Below are 27329 nucleotides of genomic sequence, written 5' to 3'. Positions count from 1 at the left end.
GTAAATACAAGCAGGTGTGCGTTGTGGTTACAAAGACGGGTCTGTAAGCAAAGAGTCACAGGTGCGATTCTGTCAACAGCAATATACCTGAGTGCAGACAGGACACTGCAACTACTGCAACTGCTTTTTTGTAAGCAAATAACAGATAACTTTTATGAGTATTTTTTTTTAAAGTTAGATTACCGAATATCTTCTCTATGGTTGAATACTGAGAACTGAGATCCCAGTACTTCCCTGGAATTCTTGCCTAAAATCTTACTCCCTTCCCCAGCAGAAACCTGGGATTTTTAGCGTACTGTATACGTGCTGTGTGACTCAAACAGAGACACCTTCTCTAAACCTCTAACACTACTACTGTAGTTAAAGACTGACCTCAAAATGCCATTATTACAGTAATATAACTGGATCAGCTTTTCAGCTGCAGTGTTACTTTTTCCAATTCATTTTATGCTAAAATGAGATTTTATTTTAGAATAATTATGAGTTAACTGGAGTGCAAAATACTTTGTGGGCAATTAAACAAGTGGATTAATCAGACATGCAAGACTCCATCCCCAAATCAGAGTGCACCATTTTATCATTAATTATCACAATTATCACAACAGTTCTGTATTTAAAATCAAACTTCATACTAAGAAAGTGATATCCCAAATCACTGGAAGTAATAATTTTAAAATCACAGGAAAACCTTCAAACCTAATTTTGTCACTTTTTTTAATCGGCTTTAGGTTTTCCTTCGAAATGTCCTTAGAAACTCACCAAGCGCAAATTGCATCTGCACCAACCTAAGTCAGTAAATTAGTTAAAATTGGCTAACTATATCAATAAGTTCTCAAATTTAGCCATGAGAGCAGCTAATATTGGAAAAAGTCACCATACACAGACTAATCCTCCTATATTATCACTGATTAGCGCTTCACTGTCTGTTAGCTGGATCCATTGGAACTCAAACATTACGAGATGAAAAATTCTAACTTTAAGTCTAGAACTTAAGTTTAAGATCACTCATCTTTGTATCAATATGTGCATAAGCATATTGCATACTTATACATGAATGCATAGATACATACTGGTAGATAGCCTACACTAACCACTCTGTACCATTTACACTAAGCTGTGGTCAATGGTCAGCATAACAGCTCCAACTCGGCCTCTCCTCTGTAAGAACTGCCTGTCCGCCGACTGTAACTCTGTTTTCCCTCCTAACAGATCACGCACCACAAACTGCTGCTTGTCCACAGTAACACTTCAGGTAATTCATTTATCCAACATCAGTCAAGAAAAGTTTTAGACCAAAATTTTAATTTGAGGATTACCAGTTAAACATTTCAAGGTTACATATATAATTAAACAAAGGTAACTGATGCTTATATTCACACACAAAAACACTGCAAATCATTATTCATAAAATCCAGCAAAATCCCCCATAAAAAAGAACTCCCCACTAATTATTCAAGCAAAGCACATTTTTTACAGCAGCTGCTACTTCGGCAAATTAATCAACTTCATTGCTGACATTAACCAATAACATAAACCACAGACCAGGCTTATCCTCCTGCAGCATTACAAACATCGACATCATTTATTTTATTTTCCACACGTCAGCCCACCTGGGCAGAGAGTGAGAGTGGAGTATAGGTAGTTGCCATAAACACTCGGGCTTTATCGTCTGGGGCAAAAGCAGCCAGGAATCATTTTGTTGCACACTCTAGTTTAATGAGAGATGACCTCAAGCCATTTATAGGCAGTAAAGGACACCCTGTAGCAGCTTAAGTGCATCAGAGCCAGAGGATTCGGGCAGAGGTTGAAGTGTACAGTCAGTAAAGACAGAAGACATGTGAACGGACAGCAGGGTATTGATGTGGTGAAGTGAATTCCAGGTGTGATTAGTTTGTCTTCCCTTGATTCAAATTCTCGCATTTAATTCTGCTGTGTGGTTTGGCAGGCTTGAGCTTTTCTCACACCTAAATGAACTGAGGAAAAACCCTTAATGAGTTGAAAAACTGTGGGCCAAGAGTGGTTTTAGAGCATGGAGCTGTCACTATTTTCTTTTCTTATCTATTCATAAGAAAGTTGATTATGGTCTCTGCAGGGGATTTGTTAATGGTAATAAAAAGATTTAAAAAAAACACTAGTGTTACCCCTTTAAACTGCAAACCTCACGCAAAGATGAACCATGTTTCTAGGGCTGCAATAAATAATTAATTGACTAATCGTTTCAGCTCTGTTGAAGACATGCAACATTTAAAATTTCTTAAAGCTGTTATTTCTATATTAACAATGGATCAAATAACTACATGTATGTGAGAGGTGTCACTTACAAACCCACAGAATTATCACCCGACTCTGCCATTCTCCGCCGCTCTGCGGAGCATTTCAGCGTCTTTCAGATGATTGTTTTGTTTACTGTTTTAGTTCTCTCCCACCGCTTTTAACAGCCACATGAGATCAGTTTTATTACCAGCTGTGCTTAATACAGAAACTACTGAAAATCCTGATCGATTTGGGTGTGCGTATTTGCTCTATTCTAAGCATCAGAGTAGGAATGAATCAGGTAGAATCTATAAAATCTGTGACAATGTGTCACAGTGTGTTTAGATTTTAGAAGAAAATAAGAAAGCGATATTGTAGTTGTATGGATTTGTGTTTATTATTCTACCATTGCACTCCTGGGAAACTTGCAGCACACTCATCATATGTAATAGTCATAGGACACAACAGAAGCTCAGACATGCTAGAAAACATGGCGAAAACGGAGGGGGGGGGGCACACAGGGGCCCTTCACCCAAGGTAGAGTTTTGTTGTGGAAAACCCAGGGATCCAGGCCTTGTTATTGAGCAATATGCTCTGCTTTGTGCGATGAGGGTCCACCCCCTCATGCTCTGCTGTGTTTTATCTCCCCTTTTACAAAAGAAGAGGCCCTGCAAACAGCCACCATCACACCTCTCTTAGCAGCTCTACTGAATGAGCTCAAGCACTTCTCCATTCATATGTGGAAATATACCACACACACACAAAAAAATCTGGGTAATGGTGAGTGTGCAGCCCTTTCTGTGAAGAGGAAAAAACAACGTATCCTTCGACGTACTGAGATCTTCATATGAAAGAGGAAAAGGCACAGGCTCCTGTTTGGTTATTGGCCTTGAAATGTTTATAGGTTTTTCCGAAAGGCATTTGAGGAGTGAAACGTTTGACAATAGGCCCCAAAAAACTCCAGCAGCTTTGAAGCTTTATGAAAGTGCCAAATATGAATCACTGCACTGGGGATGCCAGACGGGCCTTTCCTGTGTTGCTAAGAGAGCCCCTTGGACTGGAACAGGCCGGGCAGCCAGAGGGGGGGGTTAAGTGTTTCGGATGGCTGTACAGTGCTGCACGGTAGATATGACTTGATGCTCCTATTCCTGCCCCGCAGCATGGGTGGTCTGCGCTTGATTTTATACTGCCACCTATTAGCACCATGAGCCAGTGATTTATGCAGCTGTCAACTTCAACTTCATCAGCTCCGTCAGCCATTGGTGAATTGTGGGTATGCTGGCAAAGCTTTCCTCTCTGCACCTCCTACTTTGGTAGTAGGAGGTGCAGAGGTAAACCAACCCTGTAAGCAGAAAGAAGGAGAAAAAAAAATGCTGTTCAAGAGAAAAATACAATTTAGATAAATAACAACCATGCATACCACTGAGGCCTCTTCTGTGGAGAACTTCCAGCCTAAACATCTGGCTGGCTGCATATAAGGAAGAGGCTGTGTGTGAGTTAAAGCAAGGTGAAAAAGGAGGAATTCATGGTCGAAACAGCCAGCTAACAGTTGAACTGCTTGGGGATCAGTCAGAGGCTGCACAGAATTATTAAAGGCAAGTGTTACCTGGAAAAATGCTGTATTCATGGCAGTACATTTTCTAAAAAGACATAAGTATCTTGCTTATTGCTAGGATATTCTGCTTGAGGACAGAATGTGTTAAAGGAGAAAGTCTGTCAAAAATTAGTCTATTGAGTGAGCGGTGAGTTATTTTGCATCAGGTCGTACAGTACAAAGTAATGGAAACTGTGTGTAACAGCTCTCAATCGCTGGTTAATGAAGAAAAAGGTGTTATTCCCCGTAGGCAGAGCAGAGTAATGGGTTTTTGCGTGGTTGTAATGAGGCTGCTAGATTCATGCTGGACTGGTGCTGTGGGCCAATTTCAACAAACACAGGCATGAAAGGAAGGTGGATTGTGCATATGGGTGATTTACGGTCAGTACAGTAATTCTTTACCATGAGGAGCATATTAGCCACAAAAAAACACTTTGGCTGCTACTGTGATGCTGAGGGTGCTGCATTTAGGATTAAAATGCTGATTTGTGGAAAAGACACTGAGGTTTTAAAGTGTCAGGGGCTAATTGCTTTTACTCCAGTTGCAACCCAAGAATGTTAAACTTTATTAAACACCTGTTAAAATAATACTTGTCACTGTGACTTTGTGGGAAACGACCTGTTGGATAGATCTGAAAGGGAAATCATAAGATGGTAGTGGTCTAGATCAACGATTCCCAAACTTGAACCCAAGGTGGTATTTCTGCAGTTGTTACAAGGTATGTGGAAAGATTGTGGAGTAGCTGAATGAAATAATTAGCCAAAAGTAATGAACAAACAGTTGACATAATTTCCTAAAATTTGTGGATAAACAGTTGAAATAGTTAGCTAAAAGTAATAAACAGATGAAATTACCTAAAATGAATGCATAAACAGCTGAATAGTTAGCTAAAGGTAACAGTCGTAATGATTAACTAAAAGTAATGGATAAACAGTTGAAGGGTCCAGCTTCTGCCACTCAAAGTAGTAGAAAGAAAGCAAACTTGACCCAACTGAGCTAAGCACCGCAATTCAACTGTAAAGGTTTGTAAAAAAAAAAAAATCCACTTCAAAATCAGTTAGAAACAAACGCATCTGGAACATGACGGGTGGTGTCGCATCTATTATTCATATGGCATGGTGTCAGTTCAGACCAAATTTCTGCAACACAAACTGAACTGCTGCCGCAAATCTTGGATATTCTCTGTAGTTTTGTTTTAGATCCACGCTCTTAACTACACCACTGTACTGCTGCTCAGTTCGTCGAGACATGCAGCTGTCTTGTGTGCAGATGCTCCAGACCTACATCACAGATATTCCCAGTGAGTTGTTAGTGTTGGCTACATGCAGGGTGTGACTGGTTGCGAAGGTCTCTCCTTGGTGTGAAGTGGTTTCCTTAATTTATGCTGGGTCAGAAGCGAAGGTCATACTTTTGAGATGAGAAAAAAAAAAGCCTGTTAAGGTCACACACCAGCTTTCCAGATGCCAGAAAGTGTGATCAAACAGTTCCCAATTAGAACCATATAATTTGGTAACATTATGATATTAAAGATGGCAGCTTGGTTTTCCCAAGCAAAACTAACTTCACAAGCGGCTGACCATAATTTGGGGTTCTGTTGCATTTATGCAAAGGGGTTATAGTGCAGGAGGAGGTTGTATGCATGTGTGTGCGTGTGGTAGGAGTAGCTGCAGAGACAGAGAAATATTCTGGAGAAGAAAATGGTTGGTAAGCATTCAAATATGTATTTCTTTGGTCCAGAAGCAACTCGAGGATGAAAGGGCGGCGCGTGGGTAGGAACAGTAGTGTGTCACAGGGGAGGCTTTTTGGCTTTTGACTGTCACTGTCAGGAAAAAAAGGAGAGGGGAAAAAACCTTTTACATACATCAGACAGACAGAATATACAACAGCAGTGACTGCTGTCAGTTGTCACGGTGACAAAGGAAAATAAACACAAAAACAAGAACAACAACTTATTATGCTGAGGGGAAAAAAGGCAGATGGCATGAGAAATGTCAGCATACGTGATGTGCTTTAAAGAAATAGTTTGACATTTTGGGAAATACACTTAATTAGCTTTTTTGCCAAGAGTTAGATGAGAAGATTGATACCACTTACATATCTGTGTGTTGAATATGAAGTTAGAGCCAGAAGCGGCTTAGCTTAGCATTAATGCTGGAAACAGGGGGAAACAGCTAGCCTGGCTCTGTCCAATGGTAAATCTCCCCACCACCTCATTAATAAGGGGGGTCATGTACCAAACTATTTCATGGCTGGGAGCAGTTGCCAGGCAACCAGCAGAGATGCCCAGAAGTTACCAAGAAATAGTCCATCATAACCCCCCTGAAAAATGGCGAATTGTGGTCTTCGGTTTTTGTATAGAATAAACAAACGATATAACACGTCAATTATTGAGCTTTAGAGGTGCTGATAGGCAGATTTTGTTACCTTTTTAGAGAGAGCCAGGCTAGCTGATTCCCCGTTCCCTGTCTTTATGCTAAGCTAAGCTAACCAGCTGCTGGCCCCAGCTTCAAATTTACCATACAGACATGAGAGTGGCATCCTTCTTCTCATCTAACTCTTGGCAAGAATAAGCCAGATCATTAGAAAAATTCCCCATGGATATGGTCAGGGATGTAGTTCATCTCCACTATCACTTGTGTTTTGGGGGACAGCTTGTAGCTTTCAAAAGCATTATTAATAATTAACCTGAGAAACTGAGTGTTTTTTGAAACAGGAAAGTCACAAAGCATAAAAAGATTAGTATGAAAACAAGAAATGGTCTTCAAAACTATGGACTTGTCTGAATTTTCTGTCATAAAAAAAAGAGCTCACTTGAAAGGTTTTCATACCATGACTTATCCCAGCATCATGTACGGAAAGAGCTGCAACAGTGGGACCTTTTTACAATGTGAATCGATACCTTAAAATGCATGTGTGGCGAGAGAAAGAAAAGTTTGCTCAGTTCACTGAAGCGTTGTGACCCTTCATGGCCAGGTTGCCAGTGAAGCATACAGGAAGGATCCAACGGAGCAGGAGGGAGCGAGGATTCACAGGGAGGCTGAGAGACAACAGCCGAGCTCAATCCCCAAAGATTTCTGGCTGTCTCGCTCTGCCTGTTGACACTCTCCTACTCCATTGACTTTTTCATTAACCCCTTATCAAAATGTTTTTCTCTCCCACACTCCACTGACATTAGCCCCACTCCTTTTTCCCCCCACAAGATCCTGGTCCAGCTGTTCCACCTTGTGGTCAGATTTGATATGAGGGTGTCCTTAAACCAACACAGAGATAATCTCTCTTGCTCTGGTAGTTAAATTGTTTCTCTCTCGTTTCCTCAGAGAAGTAAACTTTAAATGTTGAATATTTACAATCGTTATGATAATGAGTAAGTAAAGGGTTTGGGCTAGTGTTTGTATAGAAGTATTAGGCTAGTTTTTTTAAAAGTGCATTTGCAATCAGAAACATTACCATAAAACATTTTTACAAAACAAACTCTGACATCCATCAAAATAATAACAAAGAACTTTAAATAAGTTTCTTTAACTATGTCACCGACCCATGTCTCAGTGAGCATAAAATATAGACAAGAAACCAAACCTGTGAACATATTTTATTTGGTGCAAATTGGCCAAAATAACTGATGGCTTCTCACTTATTTTAATTACTTGCAACTTGTCAAGCAGCCAAAATCAATGTTTTCACTGGGCTGCATTCAGAGTTCAGAGCGCTTGAGGCCTCTTCTGCAACTGTAAGAACATCTTTCACTCTAACTTTAACCTTACTGCTAATGTTCCATCTTAAATTAAGGGGAGAAGTTTCCATGATTTAAATAGGTAATTTCCAAATAAAACAGGGAACAGTTAGTAATATCTCCTGTAGCCATTATCAGGGCAGGAGTTTCCAAATCTTACACCTGTTAAGTACTTAATGAATTTTCAACCTTAGTAAGCAAAGAGTGATTAAAAACATGTAAAGTCACAACAAAAGCAGTTTAGATTCTTTTACCAAGTGTGTAGTGTTTTTTCCCCACAAACTAAAATCCCTTAGCACTGATCTGTTAAAACTGCTGAAACACATTGCTCTCACTATTTGTCTATTCCTGCTGTGCAGCTTGAGTACACAGATGTAGCACCCACTAGTGGTTTAAATAATAATCTGAGACTGCAAGTGGGAATTGGGTGCAAGTATCATCAAAAACTATTAAGTGTATAACAAATTGAAGTAGGCCAAGTATATTTCCACATTCGGAGCAAAAATAATGAGCAGATGTAGAAAAAAAAAAATCAAGAAATGCAGTGTAAGTGTATAACTGGAGCACTAATACGCACTTATTTGTGTTATCTCTTCTGCATGTTTCATCCAGGTAGTTACAGTACGTGTAATTGTATACATTTTCCTCTTATGAAAAAAGGAATACAGACAGGCTCCTACCACTGTTTAATATATAAGGCAGATTAGACAGAGTATTAGAATGAAAATTTTCACTCATGCTTTAGTGTAACGGTGCAGATAGCAGAAGTAAATGGTCTCAGAGTTCAGTAAGCATGTAATAAGGAGAAGCATCCGGTGTTTACAGTCCAGCACATCACTGATTTCCATCCTAAGTGATGATGCACTAGTGGAGGAAGGTGATAAGGATCCACTTTTACAGAAGCGGAACACCTTTCTGACAATTCTCTACAACTCCCATCCAAATGTCCGCCACTTTCTTGTGGAAAATGAAATGTTTCCAGTCTCAAACTGCATAATCATTTCAACTTTGGCCTAAATATGCAGGATCTTGAACTTGAAAACACTACATTTGATAAGTAATTTAGACTGCGTAGAACCTATGGACTGTCAGCTGTATGATTAATTAGTTTATGCTTTTAATGCTCATTAACTGTCTTTTTCTCCACATTCTGACAGAGTTGACAGATGGACAGACTTGTTTGCAGCAGCATAAGAAAGAAAAAGGTAAATCTTATAAAAACATACAGATCAAGAATATTGTTTAATTATCAAAAGTGTAACCCATGCACAATTCTCTGAAGAAAGAATGACTGATAAACTGTTAAGACAGTTATACAAACCATTTCCCCTGTTTTAATCAGTTTTATGGTACAATTCATTCATTTGTGCAGGTGTTCTGTAAAGCTGGTGAAAGACCTAATCTGCGTTTCACTAGCTGTATTTCCATTTAAGCAGAAGGGACAAGGACAATTATACTTAATTTCAGCACAAGTACAGCAGCCACGTACTTGATAACCGAAAACATAGTGATACAGTAAAGAGCCAATAGAGGACAGCAGAATAAAGAGACACAATTGTTATTTATGAAAAATTTCATTTCAAGGGGACAAAAAGCAGAGACTGTAACAATGTGAAAGCAGTTTTCAACCACATGGCCCTTTTAAAGTTACCAGACTTGAGGTACTGTTGAGAGAAGGACGAGCTGATAGCAGCAAGTTTGAGAAAGCTCAGAAGTCCTCTTCAGCGTTTCGACTCCTGGTAGTCTTGAGCTGTTTCAGACGCTCAATGCACTCCGCCACAGTGCGCTCGCCATGGACTTTGTTATCCCGGGTGCGTACATTCACAGTGTTACTGGTCTTCTCCTTCTCTCCCACCACTTTTCCAAGCAGGGAAACATGCAAAGAGGACAAAATAAAATCAATATCTAGATGGACAGTGAGAGGAAACGACAGACATGACAGAAGAGTGTGTGTTGCCACTGACCCAGGATGAAGTTGTACTGAGCCAACTGTGCATTTCTGATCTTTTTGTTCAGAGTGCAGCCGGGGTCGAGATCCACGTCAGCCATGAAGCCGCTGTTGTGGAATTCCTGCTTGACCTGCCACATTAACCAGAGAAACAACAAACAGTTAAGGGCATGCCAGCATCTTTTAAGCATTCATTAATTTCATTTTAAAATTCTTATTTTAATAGACATCTTCCAAATCTGGACTAGCTGTCAATTTGGCTGTAATGAAGATTATATTTCTGTAACCATTATTATCACAGTGTGTGAATTAAATAATGTACAGCTGTTTCTTTTTGTGTAAATAGCAATGTGTTCAACACAAAACAATTATCAAATTCATGTTCCACACATTTTAAAAGGTAAACTTGGGTTTTACTTTGTAACTCTGGCCATCAGTTGTCGGCCCAAAGGGGAAAAAACACAAGCAGTCAGACGATCAGAGGTTGTAAATCAGCCAACATGTTAATCAAATGTGTTTAGGTAATAATTTGCCTTTGTTTTCTCTTACAAACTGTCTGTTCTAAAAAAAGTAATAACTGATCTGGCTAATGTGAAAGCTTGATTACAACCTGTATGAATGTCTGACCCCTCATGTCTTTTGCACCGTTGGACCTATTTTTAGTAATGTCACCACATCCTGAGATCTCAGCAATTACAATATTGTCATTACTAACAGAACCAATGGCCTGAGCTACGAAAATAAAAGCCAAGTTGTTCTAAACTGTAGATTTCCTTTAAGTCTCTTTAAAGATGCAGAAACATGAACTTCAGAGGCAGTGGCAGTATTTTATGTGGTTTTAATCAGCCATCTAGTTCAAGTTAAATACTTTATGGCCATGTCAACAAGCATAAAACAGACAGCTTAGTGGTGAATTAAAGTAGCTGTGGTCAGTGCTTACCTTCTGAGCATACTCCTCGCAGGTCGGTCCCACAGGTACAACCATCACTTGATGAGGAGAGAGCCACAGTGGCCTGGAACAGGACACATTTAACTGGTTAGAGGAGCAGGCCAGGTACATTCTGCAAGGTATCTGAGCAAATCTTTACACCCCCACAGAACTGAGTTTTTTTTTTTTTAAATATATATATTTCTGTTCAGTCAATCTGAAAATTATTAAGTGCTCAGGAAGAAATGCAAAAAAACAAACATTTATGTATGGAGTCGGCGCCTACTTGACAAGTCAACTTTTGAAAAAATGAATTGTTTACAAACCATTTGCCTCCGTAGTTTTCAGTTAGAATAGCGATCATCCTCTCTACTGATCCCAGGATAGCTCTGTGGATGATCACTGGTCTCTTCTTGTCATCACCATCATGGCTACAAAGTCATTTGAAGGAGGGGGGGAAAAAAAGAAATTAGGAACTCACACAAAGACAGAAATCAATAGTGATCATCTGGAGAAATTAGCATATTCTCATCATTAGGGCTGCACGGTTTGTTTTTTTAACAAGACAGAGAGGCTGGATAAAACAAAACAAGTTTAACGATTTTTAAAAAAAATCTATAGCATCTGGGGCAGCTACAAAAACCTTGGTACATCGTATAGTTTAAGCCAATCCTATTTTCTGCTTTCACATCAGCACTTAATTTTATCCCATAACGTTGATTTCTCCAATATGAAACTTCTGTCTTTGATTAGGTTAATTGTACTACAATATGTTTAATACACATGAGCATTTGCAGAAACAAAAATTATATTCAATTCTGTCATTTTACTTTAATGTGAATAGAAGAGCTACCTGACAAAGGTGAGATTAAAGCGGATCGGGAGCTGGAAATCAAGCTGAATTGTGGCACACTGATGGTACCGACCGATGGCATCCTTGATCTGAATGTCGATCTGCAAAGAAAAGACACAAATAATCAGCACTGACCCTCCTGCTGTTTCACAGTTAAAGTATATCATTACTGCAGTGCATGGCTCACCTTTGGTCCATAAAAAGCTCCATCACCGGGGTTGAGAACCCATTTCTCCCCAAAGTCATTCAAACTGTTCTCCAGTTGCTGTAAAAACAAACAAGTACTGCTTTGTTTCAATGGCTGACAAACATGCAAGTAAACAGTGGTGTTAAGCAAAGCTGTATATTCAGACCTGACATTTACTTCATCTGGACCTAATCACTGAACTGAGAAATGTTAACGTCCCAGTAATATTTTATGGTTGCTTGTGGGAGTTAATGAGGTGAGGGAAACATGCAGCAAGTTCTGATCCAGTCACTATGCCAAGTTTACAAGCCATTTTTTTGTGTATATAATTTTCCACTTTTCATGATTAATGTTTGCATACACAAAAGTCAGTGCTGAATTTAGAAAAGTGTTTTCCCCAGAGAAAAGTCTCCTGATCGGTCAACTAAACAGCTGTACAACTTACAAGCTATTATAATTCTCTTCTCTCCCCCACAGCTCCTCATATTATCCTTATTTTGTGAGCTGTACAAACTGAGAGGTATACCATTATTAGCACAATCTCTATACTGTAGTCTTTAAGTTCAATGGTCTATTCCATCAGCAGACTGCAAAGTGTTTAATATTTAAATAGTTACTGTGGCCACTGGATTGATTGTTAATAAAATAACATTAAATATTGCTTCCAGCAGGCAAAAGAGACACTTGAAAATGAAGCACAGAGGAAAGAACAATGACACCATTAACTGTAAACAAGGGAGGAAAATTAAAAGAAGCTCTTTAAAGTTTATAAAATACCTGTATCTGCATTATATCTGGCACACATTTGACCTTACTTATTGAGTTGTCATCTATTAAAATGTGGATACAGTCCCCTGTGGGCCACTATGACTTGTTGGAGCTTAAAACCAAGTAAAATCATTCAAGTGGGTGAGAAAAATTGAGCCTTTTCTGTTGACAAAAGAGAGGATGCATTTTGAAACTCCAAGCAGCCTACAGTAGATTAAGATGCCAAAACTGAGACAATCAATATGATAAAAATAACAATCAATGGAGGGGGATATGACAAATGGTTGGGAACAGTGCGGCATAAAAAGAAAAAACACCAAACAGAGGAAAAACTAAATAATCAAACATCTTTGTGGCTAAAATCAAGTGTTGCAATGTGCACTACTGATGTAATATTTCACTGGTGAAATGAAAACATACTTCTAACAATCAGTTAAAGAGGAAAACAAATGTTAAGACTAATCTGCAGACACCTTTTCATCCATTCAGAGCCTGCCAGTAAAAAGCTTGCAAGACTAATAATTAATGTCTATGTGCTTCACATACTTGTGCTACTGAAAAACAATACAGTATACTTGTGGCACCTTTATCTAGCAACTGTCATTTAGTGTTGATTTTGCAGATTCATCTGTTAGACTTGAAGTTGTCCCAAGAGAGTCCCTCACTGTGTTTCATCTAATGCTGAAAGCACCAAGCAATAAAGACTAATCACACAGTTTAACCCACTCACTCTCATTTAAAACCAGCTTGAACAAAGTAATAACATGACCTGCTCTCTCCCAGATCAATGTAAGCTGAATTCAAGATGTAAAATATAGAGCTGGTCCACAGAGAGTGAATTTGATATGACAGCAAAGGCAGACGGTGATAGAACTGATGTAGATTCTCTGGAGATAAACGAGTATTTTCTGCTTCAGAAGAGATAGCAGTTCTACAGAATAAAACTTATTCATTAAAATATATAAAAAATGTTCTCTGGGTCTACAAATCACACTCCTCCATTTGCTGTCTGTGAAGTGGCTCCAAAATTTCCATCTTGATAATATCACAGATCATTATCTTAATTCTCCAGTGAGACTTTGTGAGCGTGCAGATCACATTTTCAACCATACAAGAGAAACAAGAGGCCTTCTGATTACCTTTTCTGCTTGGTCCCAGATCTGCGGGTCCCCCAGGAACTTCTCTGGTCTTGTGGACAGATTGAGTTTGAAAGTGAAGCCAAACACTTCATACACAGTCCGCAGGAAGTCCAGGCAGCCTTTGATCTCCTCCTCAATCTGGGGTAAAAAAATAAAATGCAATATAATTTGCATCCATCTGGACATGGTTGCATGTTTAATTTCTGGTGTATTGACTGAATTATATGATGTATTCAGAAGAATATGGGGATAATTATTGGAGATAATATATCATGATGGAATATTGCCAGTAGCAATTGTGCATTGTACTGAAGTGCTTTTTAATTTCTGAAGTCACAGTATGGCAGTCATGCACTTCCACTACATGTGACCAATCACAAGTTATAAGCAAGCAGCTTGGACATGAAAAAAAAAAAAAAAACATGTGGTACAGCAGGATATAAAACACTGAGAAGAAATTGCCTCTATGTTCAAGGGGAGATGTCTCTCGCCCAAGCAAAAGTCTACACTTAGGGGACGAAGGCCTGAGACTGCCCCTGCCCCAGTTCTAAACTTCATGGCAAGTATAAGAACATATCCTCTCCTCTGCAGAAAATTAAAAGTGAAATAATTTGTGTACAAAGTGAAATCAAATAATTAACCATCCAATCCAGTGTCATGTGGATAAAGTGATAAAGAGAAAACAAAATCATTGGGATCCTGGCTGCAAGTTGCTGCGTTACTACATTTGAATAAACCAATTAAGAAATCTCTTAGCCTTCCAAAATCCTGTTTGTGTGTATCAATATTGGCAGTGCTCCTCTTTGGTGAAAGGACTTAACATGCAAGTTGCTACACTAGGCTGCAGCAGCCTGTAGAGTCCTCTCACTTTACCTGAGAATGTAACAGATTGTTCACTGACAACATTACCTAAATTTATACAATGAACTGTGCCAGCAAGACTGATTTACTGAGAGACTTGAAAACTGGGCTTCTTTCAAACAGGTATAATAGTAAGTGGAAACATTTATCAAAAGGTATTGCCAAAATGTCACAGTGGTATGAATAATTCCTATCTTAAAGAGCATTGCACCAATTTAGCATTGTACTCCTATAACACTGTCAGGCTCATGATGGACAGATTTTTAAAGTAGCAAAATCGATGCAGCAGAATCAGACTTATCGTCCTTTTTTTTTTTTTATTCTACACATTCTTCTTCCTAGTCAAAACCTGGCACCTACAGTACCCAGCATGCAACTGCATATGACAGTTCCATCAGAGATTCGGGTGTGTTATGCTAGTTGTGGCTAATGTAGCCTTGAGCCGTTAGCCTCAATCATAAATGAGGAGCAGGCTACAACGGTCTGGTATCTTCACGTCTTCCTAACTCCACACCTCCAGATTATTTTCATTTTCAAACTTGTCGTCTTCAGCCACAACCAATGCCGCCTCAAGTAACATCACAATTGAGACAATTAATCAAACTTCATGCTGCTCCCTCTGGAGCCACAAAAGGCTTTATACAACTTTTTTCACATATACAATAATACAAGATTTGTAAACAGACTTTGTGTAAAATTGGTGGAGTTGCTGTTTAAGTCAAATTTACTGCTCCCATCTGGCAACTTTTTTGCATCAGTGCAGGCCTCACCTGGTCCATGGAGCAGAAGATATGAGCATCATCCTGCTGAAAGCGGCGGACACGGGTGAGGCCCGTCAGGGCTCCTGACAGCTCGTTCCTGTGCAGGACGCCAAAGTCAGCCATGCGAAGGGGCAACTCTCTCCAGGAGCGTGGCCGGTGATCAAACATCAGACTGGAGCCAAATAGACAGACAATGTGAAAACCACACAAATTACAACTGCCAACTTCAATCTAGCATTATCACAATAACTGAAAATTGCTCTACTGCTTCAATACTACTATGAAAGATAATCAATATTTGATTTAACCGACATCCAACACTTTGACAAAATGTGTTTGCAAGCTCAATTTCCATTTCAGTATGATCTCCAGAGGGGCTACCCATGTGGATAGCACAAAGATTGGAACAGTAAAAAGAAGATAAAAAAATTTGAATACAAAAAGCTGCAGTCTGGCTCTTTACACCACAATTCAGCAGTAAATTGAACTGGGTCATTCAACAACTGAAAACATGGCAAGCGCATCAGTCCATTACAAGTTGAGCTGAACTGGATGACAAACTATCGTAGTAGTGAAATATGCTGTTTGACAAAGAATGAGTCACCTACTGAAAACAAAACCCCTGTGCAAATTCTTATACAGCTATTCAAGTGTGGTGAAACATTGCTTAATGGTAGAATCTTTTGTTGTTCGATGTTAAACTAAATATTGAAATATTTTAACAAGGTTAAACATTTTATATTGTGACAACAGTACTCTAAGCTCACTTAATGCTCCAAACACATTTAATGCCGGAGAAAAACAAACAGCCCTGCCTCCAACAAAAAATATCTATTTGACACTAAAGCAAGACTTGATACACAGTGTGTAACAGAAGTGGATGTGTTTTTTGTTACACTTTGTTCATTATTTTCTAGTTCCTTGCTGAAATTAAAGCCATACTTTCAAACAATTGTGAATGTGAGAAAAGAGAGGCCTCACCAGTGTCCCGGGCAGTTCATGGGTTTGAGGGCGAAGGTCTCCTTCTCTACCTCAAAGGAGAACATGTTCTCGCTGTAGTGCTGCCAATGGCCGGAGGTCTGCCACAGCTTACTGTTGTAGATGTTGGGCGTCACCACCTCCTGGAAACCCCTCTTCCTGTACTCACTCTACCAAAGACAGAACAAGGTTTACTCACAAAGAAGACTATAATAAGACTGTTCTGAGTTACTGGCACCTCAAGCAACTCATAATGAAAATGAAGCACAGAATGCTCAGTACACATCACAACTACAAACAACTGTATTGTTGTTTATGTCGCTGCATACTCACATCCCAGTTTAGGCAGCCCCTGGTTTCTAAGACTTAATTCATTAGCCCTTAGTTTATCAGTTTCAAGACCATGACATAAAACTGTATCATCAACATAAAACCAAACCTTTCCTACTCATCTGTATAAAGAATGACGCTTAAAGTGATTTTAAAATTGCAGCAATATACTGTATCTCGTGTACATTATTTATCCATTTATTAGGTCCAAATCTGTTCTTCCCTTTTCCCCAGGTTTCCCTGCAAATTTAAACTGACTCGTACCCTTTTGTCTTTTCTTGTCTTAAAGTTTAGAGTGAGATCACTGTGTCTGACAGCTTTGACTTACTCTGATGAACTCAATCAGAGTGTTGTAGATGAAGGCTCCCTTAGGCAGGAAGAAGCAGCTCCCTGGACTCAGGTCATGGAAGAAGAAAAGGTCCTGTTCCTAAATAATAATTAATAAAGAAATAAAAAAAAAAGTTTGTTAGCGTGATGGAAAATTAAAAAAGAGCCCCCACTCAGGACAAACTGGTTTCAATTTGAAACAATGCAACAGCTCATCACATATTTAATGTAACAAGGGTTTGTCTGACAATGTACTCGGCTCCTGCTTGCTTGTAACAGCCCACACCTTTTATTATACTGAATGAATGGCAACAACACACACACACACACACACACACACTGAACCATCAAATTCCCTGTCAACAACAAAGTCACAGATTGTTTTATGGCAATAAAGATAGCCTCACAGTTTAACAAACCTGTTCCTAAGATTGTGAAGAACATCTAATTGAATGCTGCTTTATGCAATGGGTTAATTTTGCCATCACTCATAACTGAAAATGGGTCATGGGTAAATTTTTTATATGCCATCCTCAGTATTTCTTTCTAGGTTGATGTAAACGAACAATACATGTAAATGAACAACTTTCCAACAATTAGTAAGTAAGCGACACTTTCTGAAGTGTTTGTCTTAGACATTTAAAAACACAAAACAAAAGGTTTTCTTGTTGTAAGATAATGGTTCTTTACCAGAAAATGTAACTATACTGCTGCAAATGCACCAGGAGTAGCCTACTATTTTCACACTGTTCAGAAATGGCTTTGAATATGATGTCTGTTGAATAGGTGTGATCAGACACAATCCCAATCCTGGCTCCTACGCTTTAGAAGTATACTACCTGCATTATTATTATTATTATTATTATTATTATTAACATATTTGATTTGAGTGGGATCATCACTGCAACTCAAAAACAAATACCAACATACCGTAAATAACCTTCCTTTGTTACTATGGACATTAACTCTTTTGCTAACTGACAGGTTCTTCACATTTCAGTTCATACCCGGCCTAGTTTGCGGTGATCTCTGTTCTTGGCATCCTCCTGAAACTTCTCCCACTCTTTGAGCATTTTGGGGTCAGGGAAGGAGATTCCATAGATCCTCTGGAGGGTTTCCATGTCAGCCTTTCCCTCCCAGTATGTAGATGAATTCTAGCACACCACAAAAGGAGTAGGTTAGTTTTCATCATGCTTTTGGGTCCATCACATCCCTTGAGAATAAAACATAAGGTAACTCTGCTCTAAAAATGGGGACAAATGTGTTTACTGCCAGACATTTGGGGCACAGGCTACGGTACATGAAATCCTGCCTGATTTAATCAATAAATCCACATATACAGTAACAACCGGTTTGCTGTACATAGAGCACTGCTGAAAACAAAAAGGCTCACCTTATGGATCTTAAGTGCCTTGATTTTCCCAGTATGTCTCACATGGGGCCCCCGACACAAGTCAATTAAGGGACCACACCTAAAATGTACAATGTTTATGAGTGTTTTTTTTTTTAATGCTGATAACTAATAACCAGTTGTGTTTAGGATAAGGCTAAAAATACTCTACATTTTTGTCATCACTATCAAATCCCATAAAAAGACCAAAACCAAGGTTGCATTAGTTCATCTCTCAATACCAAAACTCAAGACTAAACATTTTCATTGGTGGTGCCCATGCACCTGCATGTGCTCTGCATGTCACATGTGTGACACCACGCCCTGTACTCCTCCTACATTGCTTGCGTGCCAACAGGAGATACCGTGAGCAACATCACAACCTTATAACATAATTCAAAAATGCTGCGGTGCCCATTCCACTTGTCCCCGGGCCTGAAAGGCCCAGCCCAGACATCATTGACAAAGGTAACCGTTCCACCTGTCTCCCCTGTCCCCGGTCCTAAGTAGGTGTGGGGCAAACCGGTGTGTGGTGAAAAGAGAACTGAAGGGAAAAGCAAGGTAAGCAGATTAAAGTACTTTGTGAGTAAACACTAAAATAAGGTGGAGAATTAAGTAGAATGAAAATGGGGATATTTTTAATATAAATAAATAAATAAATAAATAAAAAAGAGAGAAATTTTAAGAAAAGTGAATATACCATGATACATACAGTTACCACCAGTGCTTCAAATTATACCGTGATATAAATTTTAGGCCATAAGAGATGCCCCAGTGCCACCAATGCAAAAAGTTAGTCTGGAACCCTGAATGGTTTCTACTGAAGATATAAATCTTTAAATCTTCTTGAATGAGGCTAGATCATTTTCTTAGAACAGCTGGACATTGTAGTTTTTAGCAAACATTACACAAATAGAAGTAAATGGTGCATTTGTTGGGGGCTATTTTCAGTAGCGGGTTTGGTGCACTAGTGTGTGTTTACGGCAGCATGACAGTGTAGGTGGGATTGAATCAAAATATAATACAGTGCCCATGTTCATTGTAATGAAGGAGGTCTGTGAATAAGCTATATCAGGCTTTGGCAACACAGACAATACTTGTCAGAATGATCATCAATGATTTATTCTTGGTTTTGGTCTTTTAATGGGATTTGTTTACACTACAAAAAATATAGACTATCACCAGAATTATACTTTAATAATAAAAAACTTGTACATGCACAGGGCCTGGACTCACCTATAAACTGTGGTAGTGGGAGTGGTAACCTTCTCATTCAGAATGCGGCACTTAAAGGTGTTGTACTGTCAAGAAGAAGAGGTGGTTTTAGAGTTCTGTTACTTATTACTTATTTTAGTTTTTATTTGTACAAGTTTGTGTTTTCAGATACCTTAAACATTTCCAACAGAGTCTCCTTCTTTATCTCCAGCCTCTCAAATGGCTGTTTCTCCTTGATAATTTTCTTGCACAAGGTCTCAAGACACGGGAAGTCATTGCTTGATACGCCCCTGTCCAAAACATCAAAAGATAAAACAACAAGAATTGACATCCAATGACAATGACTGAATGTCTTACGTACTCCTACATTAATATGCAAACTGCCTTCAATGCTAAATTTAGTCTGCCAGTGTTTCTAGAGGGCATCGTGGATGGGACCAAACATTAGCCATGTGCCCAGACCTTTTGTTCACCAATGTAATTCTTTGACTTCCAGAAACTGATAACCTCTGCCAAGCGTGGGCAAATAGTTAAAAGTCCTTGGCTTTAGGGCTTGAGCAATGTCAAAATATCCTTGCAAAAAACAGTCTCCAAGAATCCCATTAGCATAAAATGACTTCATTAAGAGGTTGTGGAATTAATTAGACCGCACTCCTCACGCTCTCCTGCTGCCTGAAGCAGGGAGAAATGCATCTGTTTCAGGGAAAGGTCAAGTGAAAAAGTTGTTTACGAGGAAGAAGTGTTCAGATTTCTGAGGGTGTCTCAACACATTTTCAAAACTTCACGGAAGTAATCTCTAGTTATGTGTTTTGAATAGATTTGCTTTTAGGCTTCCAATCCTGTGGGCAGATATAGAAAGATGTTATTTCAAAACCACGCCCAATAAAAATCCAGCTTGACTGCATTAGTGTCATTACAATCCACCTATTGTGTTTGCTGCCAGTCTTAGACAGTGAACCAGACTGACAGCTGCTAAGCCTTGAAGTACACACCAAAATAACACTGAGAGCCGACTAACACAACTAATTATACAGACAAATCTGAACCCAAAACCTGTGCCACTCACTCATTGTTCTCCAGGAACATGTCGTAGTAGAAGCCGCTCTCGATGGGGGGGCCGTAGCAGAGGCAGCCTCCATACACCCTCTCCATAGCTTCACCCAAGATATGGGCACTGGAGTGCCAGTAAACCTAAACAATATACAAAACAATATTGCCTGATTAGCAAAATAGCAGTACAGTTTATCCATTTGTGTTTATTAAAAATGAGAGGTATGACTGTGCTGTTGATGATGATTGTTGACCTTCATGTCGTGCTGATGTTATTGTGTGTTATTGTAATCATTCACTGTGCTGCTTAACTACTTAAACTGTAAGATTCTTCTGAATGAAAACAATACAAAATATGTTAAAAATCTGAAAAATATGCAGATAAACCTACTAACAAATGATACCATAAAAAGCTAATTGACTGAGACTTTGGAATCTCTTCAGTACTTAAAAATCTCAACTGACAAATGGCTAAGTAAAATATTCAGCAACTTCTATAGACAATGACGCTGAAATTGGGCTTTTATTTGAGGAAAAAGTCTCGTTATTCTCTTAGAGACCAGTTGCTGCCACTTTAATGACAGTACATAATTGCAGCAGTGTTTTACATTCTCTAGTCTCCTCTTAATGTCTTTGTGGCTCGGACACTTTGTCAATCACAGAGCTTTGAGGCTTATTACTCATTCATCACTTTAACCTTGCATACTCAGGTTAGCCTGCCCTAACTGCATATCAATAAGGTTCAAATAACTCTACAAGATGTTGTGTACTGGTAAGTAATCAACAGATTTGTTGTGTCAATGCATGTCAGAAATATTTTCATAGGCTTTCTCAGAGTTAAGTTAAAACATGGGCAAGTGAGTATAGTTATTGGTGTTCAAAATGAGCAAAATGTGCATCCAGAAGAAGGTGTTTAAGATGACTTTACTATGTTCTCCTCTCCTAATCCATATGTGGAGGAAAAAACTAAATATAAACACTGTCAGACCAGGGATGAGATGGACTTACAGCTTGAGCCTCCTCATCATCAAACTTGAGCAACTGAAGGCTGCAGTCATCCTCCAAAGGTCTGTCCAAGTCCCACACACTGTTGTTCACTTTAGCAATCACTGTGTTGTCGGCGAGGCCTTGACTGGACGTAAAATATGAAAATATTCCACATCGGATTAATGTTGATATGTACAAAATCAATCAATCATATTTTGACATACTGGCAAGATCAATTTAAACAGATAAGCTTGGTCAAAAGAGGTCAAATATAACACCATCTGTGACATCCCCTGCAGCTACAATATAGAAACATGACATTAAATCAGGTCTGAGTGACAATATTACTAATAATACTGATTATCAAATTGTTGTTTGAGGTAGTACATGCCAACTAGATGCATGCATGACTGCATGATAATGGCAAGCCAAACTGTAGCTTTCAATTTCAAGAAGAAAAGAGAAATGTGAGATAGTATTTGCTCTATATTTGAATTTAGATAGTTATTTATCAATCAGATTTTATTTGTATAGTGCTTTTCATACAAACAAAATGTAACACATAATACCCCCCCAATACCACACACAAAGTAATAAATGACATTGTAATTAATAAAGCACTCAATAACAGTGCTCAATAAAAACAGGAACTGAGGAAACGCTATCATAAATCTCATAAATTTTCAATGAGGAAACACCAGAGGCAGGATTAGAAATAGATAAAAACTTAAAATAATAAAAAGGATATACCAAGTAATAAAACAGATTAAAATGTATAAATAGATAGACAAATAAACAGGAATAAAGTTCAACTAAAAGTCAGACTAAAAAGGTAGGTCTTGAGTTATAAAATAACATTTGCTGCTGCCCTCAGGTCTTCAGGAAGGCTCTTCCAGAGACGCTGGACCATAGTAATAAAAGGATGGCTCACTGTGGGTTTGTTCTGACTTTATGGATAATTAAAAGGCCACTACCAGAAGACCTGTTGATACTTGAGGGTTCATAGGCTAAAAGCAAATCTGCTAAATAGGTAGGACCAAGACCATTAAGAGCTTTATAAACCAATAAAAAAGGATCTTAAAATTCTGAATTCTGAAGCAAACAGGTAGCCAGTGCTGAGCTTCAGTACCAATAACCAAGACTTCAGTTTTGTCCTGAGAGCTGTAGAAAATGTTCAGCCATCCATAACTTGATATCTAAAATACAGTTAAAAAGGGCAACTATTGGCCCTGAGTTATCAGGAGACACGGCAATGTAAAGCTGTGTGTCATCAGCATAGCTATGGAAATGTATACCATGCCTCCTGATAACATTTTTCAAGTGTCAGCATGTAAAGGTTAAAAAGGGTAGGACCTAAAATTGAACCTTGAGGTGAACACCACAATTAATTTTATAGGTTTTATATGACCATTCATCCATGCTTACAAAAAATTCTCTAATCTATAAGATTTGAACCAATTAAAAACAGTACTAGAGAGGCCAATCAGACCGTGAAGTCCACCTAAAAGAATCGAGTGATCTACTGTATCAAAAGGCTGCGCTGAAGTCAAGTAGTTCTAATACAGAAGGTTTTTTAATATCCATATTGGACCTGGCTCTGTGCTGTGATTGCCCCGAAAACCAGATTGGTATTTTTTAAAAATATTGCACAAGTTCATAAAATCATTTAACTAATTAAAAAAAAGCTTCTCTACAATTTTACTAAAAAATAGCAAATTGGATACTGGTCTGTAGTTATTAAGAAGTGAGGCATCTAAATAGTTTCGCTTCAGAAGAGGTTTAAATATGGTGGTAAGAGCAGTAGGGAAGACACCCATCTGAAGAGAATAGTTTACAATGTTAAGTAAATCTTAATAAAAAGATTTAAACTGTTTTAAAAAAGGATGTGGGAATGGATCTAAGAAGCAGGTTGCGGGTTTGAAATAACTTTGCCATGGATCTCAGCATCAACCAGGACAAATTTCTCCAGTGTTTCCTCACGTAAAAACAAAGGTTCTGGGGTATTAAGATTCATAGGTTGACATTGACAAAAATTTGATCTAATAGTTCAATTAAATTTTATTTATAGCGCTCAAATTCATAATAGAAGTTCTCTCATTGCACTTTTCATACAGAGCAGATCTAGACTGTACTCTTTATAATATTTACAGAGATCCAACAATTCCCAGTTGAAGTTGGTAGATATACTCCTACACTTCATAAAAACAGGGTTAATTAAATGGTCAATGTTTGAAAAGAGGATTTTGGGATTATTTCGGTTGTCGGTTATCAATTTTGAGAAGTGTGCTCGCTTGCATGTTTAATTGCTGTTCACGGAGAATGTCCGGCCATCTGTTCGTGACCTCAAGCTGAAGCAAACTTGGGTTCTGCAGCAGGACAATGATCCAAAACACACCAGCAAGTCCACCTCTGAATGGCTGAAGAAGAACAAAATTAAGACTTTGGAGTGGCCTAGTCAAAGTCCTGACCTGAATCCCATTGAGATGCTGTGGCATGACCTTAAAAAGGCAGTTCATGCTCGAAAACCCTCCAATGTGGCTGAATTACAACAATTCTGCGAAGATGAGTGGGCCAAAATCCCTCCACAGCGCTGAGACTCAAAGACTCATTGCAAGTTATCACAAACAATTGATTGCAGTTGTTGCTGTTAAGGGTGGCCCAACCTGTTATTAGGTTTAGGGGGCAATCACTTTTTCACACAGGGCCATGTAGGTTTGGATTTTCTTTTCCCTTTATAACAACCTTCATTTAAAAACTGCATTTTGTGTTTACTTGTGTTATCTTTGACTTATTTTTAAATTTGTTTGATGATCTGAAACATTTACGTGTGACAAACATGCAAAAAAATAAGAAATCAGGAAGGGGGCAAACACTTTTGCACACCACTGTATATCCAGAGCCCTAGGAGTAGATAAAGGGATGCCGCTTATAGTACACCCTTGCTTCTGAAATTACAATAAAAAACTCTCCTACTCTCCCTTGGTCACAGGCTTATGGGCAGCTGTGGCTCAGGAGGTAGAGGAGCTCGTCCACCGATCACAGGGTTGGCGGTTCGATCCCCACCTCCTGCTGTCCACATATCGCAGTGTCCTTGGACAAAAATTGCTCCCGGTTGGCCTGCACCGTGAATGGTATTTCGTTGGAATAAAGCTACATTATATTATATAAATGTAGCTTTACTATTTACAAAAAGGTAAAAAACACCAGCCATATACACATATTCAATGCATCTAATAGAAATTACGGGGCTGATTAAATGGAGCAATGTTTCATATTTCCCGAAGCTTTTTACTGAGTTTACTGTCTTGGTCATGTGACCTTTGGTTATCAACATTTAATCTCTGTTAACACACTCTGACCTATTGTATATTGGAGCATGCTGGTAGGGAGATCATTCTCAGACTATCTTCAGGCAATAACTAATGAGGTTTTTTGTCAGAGTATTTTTTTGTCTTCGGTGGATGGTCTAAGGTTGGCGGGTGTCATTTCCAATTACTGTTTTCATAATGTGGGTGTTCTGAAGCCTTTTGAAACTGTAACAATGATTACAAGCTGTACAAATAAATTTGACAGCTACTCTTTAGAAATTACATTCCTGAAGCACCCTTGAGGTTTTCCTTTTTTTTTTGTGCTAAATGAAAGCGAGGTGTCATGCTTAATAAGTAAAAATTACAGCGATCCCATCATCACACTCACCTGATTCCACAGGCCACCTGATATGGTGTGGTCTTCCAGGACTCAGCCTCCACAACCTTTCCATCAGGCAGGGTCACCTTGATGGCTCGGCTATTCTTCGCAGCCCTCTCAGCCATCAGGGCTTCATGCTCAGCTTTCAGCTTTGCGTACAAAGTAAGACGCTCCTCAATATACTGAGGTGGTGGCGATAGCTGAACAGCAACAAAAAGAGATGAGTAAATGGAAGTAAATAGAGTAAATGGAAGTAAATAGAAAAAGTTTATGTCCCTCTTAAAGGTTCTGTATATGAGATTCTGAACATGAATACAGCAGCAAGCAACTATTTGCTATGTAAAGATATAGTGGAGTAATGGCATCCTGAGCAGAGAAAGACATCACACTCCCTCTGCCTTTGTTATTAGCCAAGCCTCTCAGTGCTTTGTTTATACAGCCGCACATGCATGTTAATGCATGCAAGTCCTTCCATGTAAAACTGTTCGTCTATGAGGAGAGCAATATACGGCTGTTTCTTTTCTTATCTAACGCAGTGAAAAAATGATTTATTTCAACCAAACCAGAGTTGGTGATTGTTGGAACAGTGGAAAGACTAACAAAGACAGTTTTGGTGAATTTTATTTTGTTTCTGTCCAGTTTGAATGAAGTGTGTTTTACGATGATCTGCAATGTAAAATTGCTGTTTTTCCTCAATGGAGTCTGGTGGGCTGTGGCGCCCATTTGTTTTGGTTTGAGATACTGGTGCTCTGGTTCGACATTTAGTGGCATTGAATGTCCCTTACAGCTCCTTTAAAGAAAAAAAGTCCATCAGTTGATCACACATTAGCGTAGTTGTAAATTATTTTCTACTTTATGTATTTAAATAATGAACATCTGTACACACTGTAAGAGCACAAAGACACACTGACACTGCACTTCTGAAGGACTGAAACCAAAACCTAATATTTATAGTTTTTGTTTTAGATTGCTGAAATATTTTCTGCTCTGAAACTCTGAGCTGGAACTATCTCAATGTGTTCTCAGTTCTGTTTTAGTAGATTAAATGTTTGACTATACTAGAATCTGATTATAAACATCAACAACCATTATGCTGGTGGGTGGCTGCTTTCAGATTTTTGAGCATACAATGACCAATATCTACACAAATATTAGACATACACCATGATTTAAGTTCTTGTAAAACAAGACATCATTATGATGTCTATAATAGCATCCACATGCACTCCAACACTTAATTTAACAACTCACCTCTGCCCTGCCTCCAGTGTCCCCAGGAGCACTTTTAGCTTTTTTCTTTCCTCCTTCTTTACTGCTTTCAGTTCCTCCCTGTCAAATAAAATCCCACCGTGAGGTTCATTAACTTTTATCAAGAAGGAAGTGAGATTTAAGACAAGTTTAGTATGAAGCTGGTATGAAGCAGACAACTTCATGGATACAAACTACACACTATTTACATACACATGGAAAAAGTACACACTTACACAATGCGTGACATAATAGTAACATACAGCAGCATAAGGAGCATTAGGCACATAAACACTACACAAAAATCATTTAAGCATACAAGTGATCCAATGAGAACTTATAAGTGGTTCACGCCACTTGACAGCGCTCTCCAACTTGTAACGCACACTAGGGTTATTGTTTGACGTTTGCGGGAGGACAAACCAGTTTTAATTGTGTGCTTTATATTTTTTTTAAATCTGCTTGGTCCATTGGGTGCGTGCCGATTTGAAGAGAGAATATAAGTGATTCATGTAAGGTCCTATGTATTGGTCTCACGTGGGTGTAAGCCCACCGATAAGCAGTGAAACATAAAATTGTCAGAGTTGTGAATTGAGTTTGGCGTAAGGCTCTCTCCCAATCCATACTAAGCTATACGAGTAAAAGCTACGTTAGTCAAACCAAACTAGCCGACTGAGCTCGCTTAATTGCAATGTGGCACAATTTACCGCCTAACTTAAACAGAATGAAACAAAAGTGAAATCAATGCTTCTGTCATCTTGAGAGTAACATTTAAGTAAAGCCAACATAACGTTACTCATAAAAGCTAAGCGTTAAGACCGCATTGCTGGAAGCCGAATGACAGCATGAATCTGACTACAGGCTAGGCTTGCTGCTAGCTGGCTAATATGACTTAAATGTAGCCGGTCATGAAAGTTAAGTATCACCTTTTTTCCCATGTCCACTTGCAATTCGCTCATTTTCTCCACGACAGTCTGGTCAGCCATAACAAGTGAAAAGCTACCTCACTTTCAGAGATAACTTTTGCAAGTGTGGGTAATATCTACTGTAAGCAGTCAGGGTGCCGGGTGAGGGCTGATGACGTTTCCCGGATA

At 38.8% G+C, this 27329-nt stretch overlaps 1 protein-coding gene and 1 long non-coding RNA gene across 2 annotated transcripts in view; one reads left to right on the top strand and one right to left on the bottom strand.

Annotated features, from left to right (window-relative positions):
• LOC122875833 overlaps nt 1-9076 on the top strand; it is a 10510-nt gene extending 1434 nt beyond the window's left edge. Inside the window, exon 2 of the long non-coding RNA XR_006377925.1 lies at nt 8736-9076. This is a non-coding gene — a long non-coding RNA (uncharacterized LOC122875833). The remainder of the gene's footprint in view (nt 1-8735) is intronic.
• Nucleotides 7424-27329, bottom strand: tars1 (threonyl-tRNA synthetase 1). Its single transcript, XM_044195311.1, has 19 exons — nt 27162-27329; nt 26239-26316; nt 24997-25187; nt 21322-21445; nt 20330-20454; nt 19436-19553; nt 19285-19349; nt 18052-18130; nt 17666-17812; nt 16660-16758; nt 16005-16171; nt 15033-15195; nt 13402-13539; nt 11495-11572; nt 11308-11408; nt 10781-10885; nt 10467-10539; nt 9543-9657; nt 7424-9435 (listed from the first exon to the last, which is right to left on the bottom strand). The coding sequence occupies exons 1-19, from the start codon at nt 27219-27221 to the stop codon at nt 9287-9289; spliced, it is 2175 nt and encodes a 724-aa protein (XP_044051246.1). The 5' UTR covers nt 27222-27329; the 3' UTR covers nt 7424-9286.

Source organism: Siniperca chuatsi, linkage group LG5 (assembly GCF_020085105.1).
Source record: "Siniperca chuatsi isolate FFG_IHB_CAS linkage group LG5, ASM2008510v1, whole genome shotgun sequence".
In the NCBI taxonomy this organism is placed as follows: Eukaryota; Metazoa; Chordata; class Actinopteri; order Centrarchiformes; family Sinipercidae; genus Siniperca; species Siniperca chuatsi.
The sequence above is the reverse complement of the archived record's forward strand: the minus strand, read 5'-3'. Positions and strand labels throughout refer to the sequence as shown.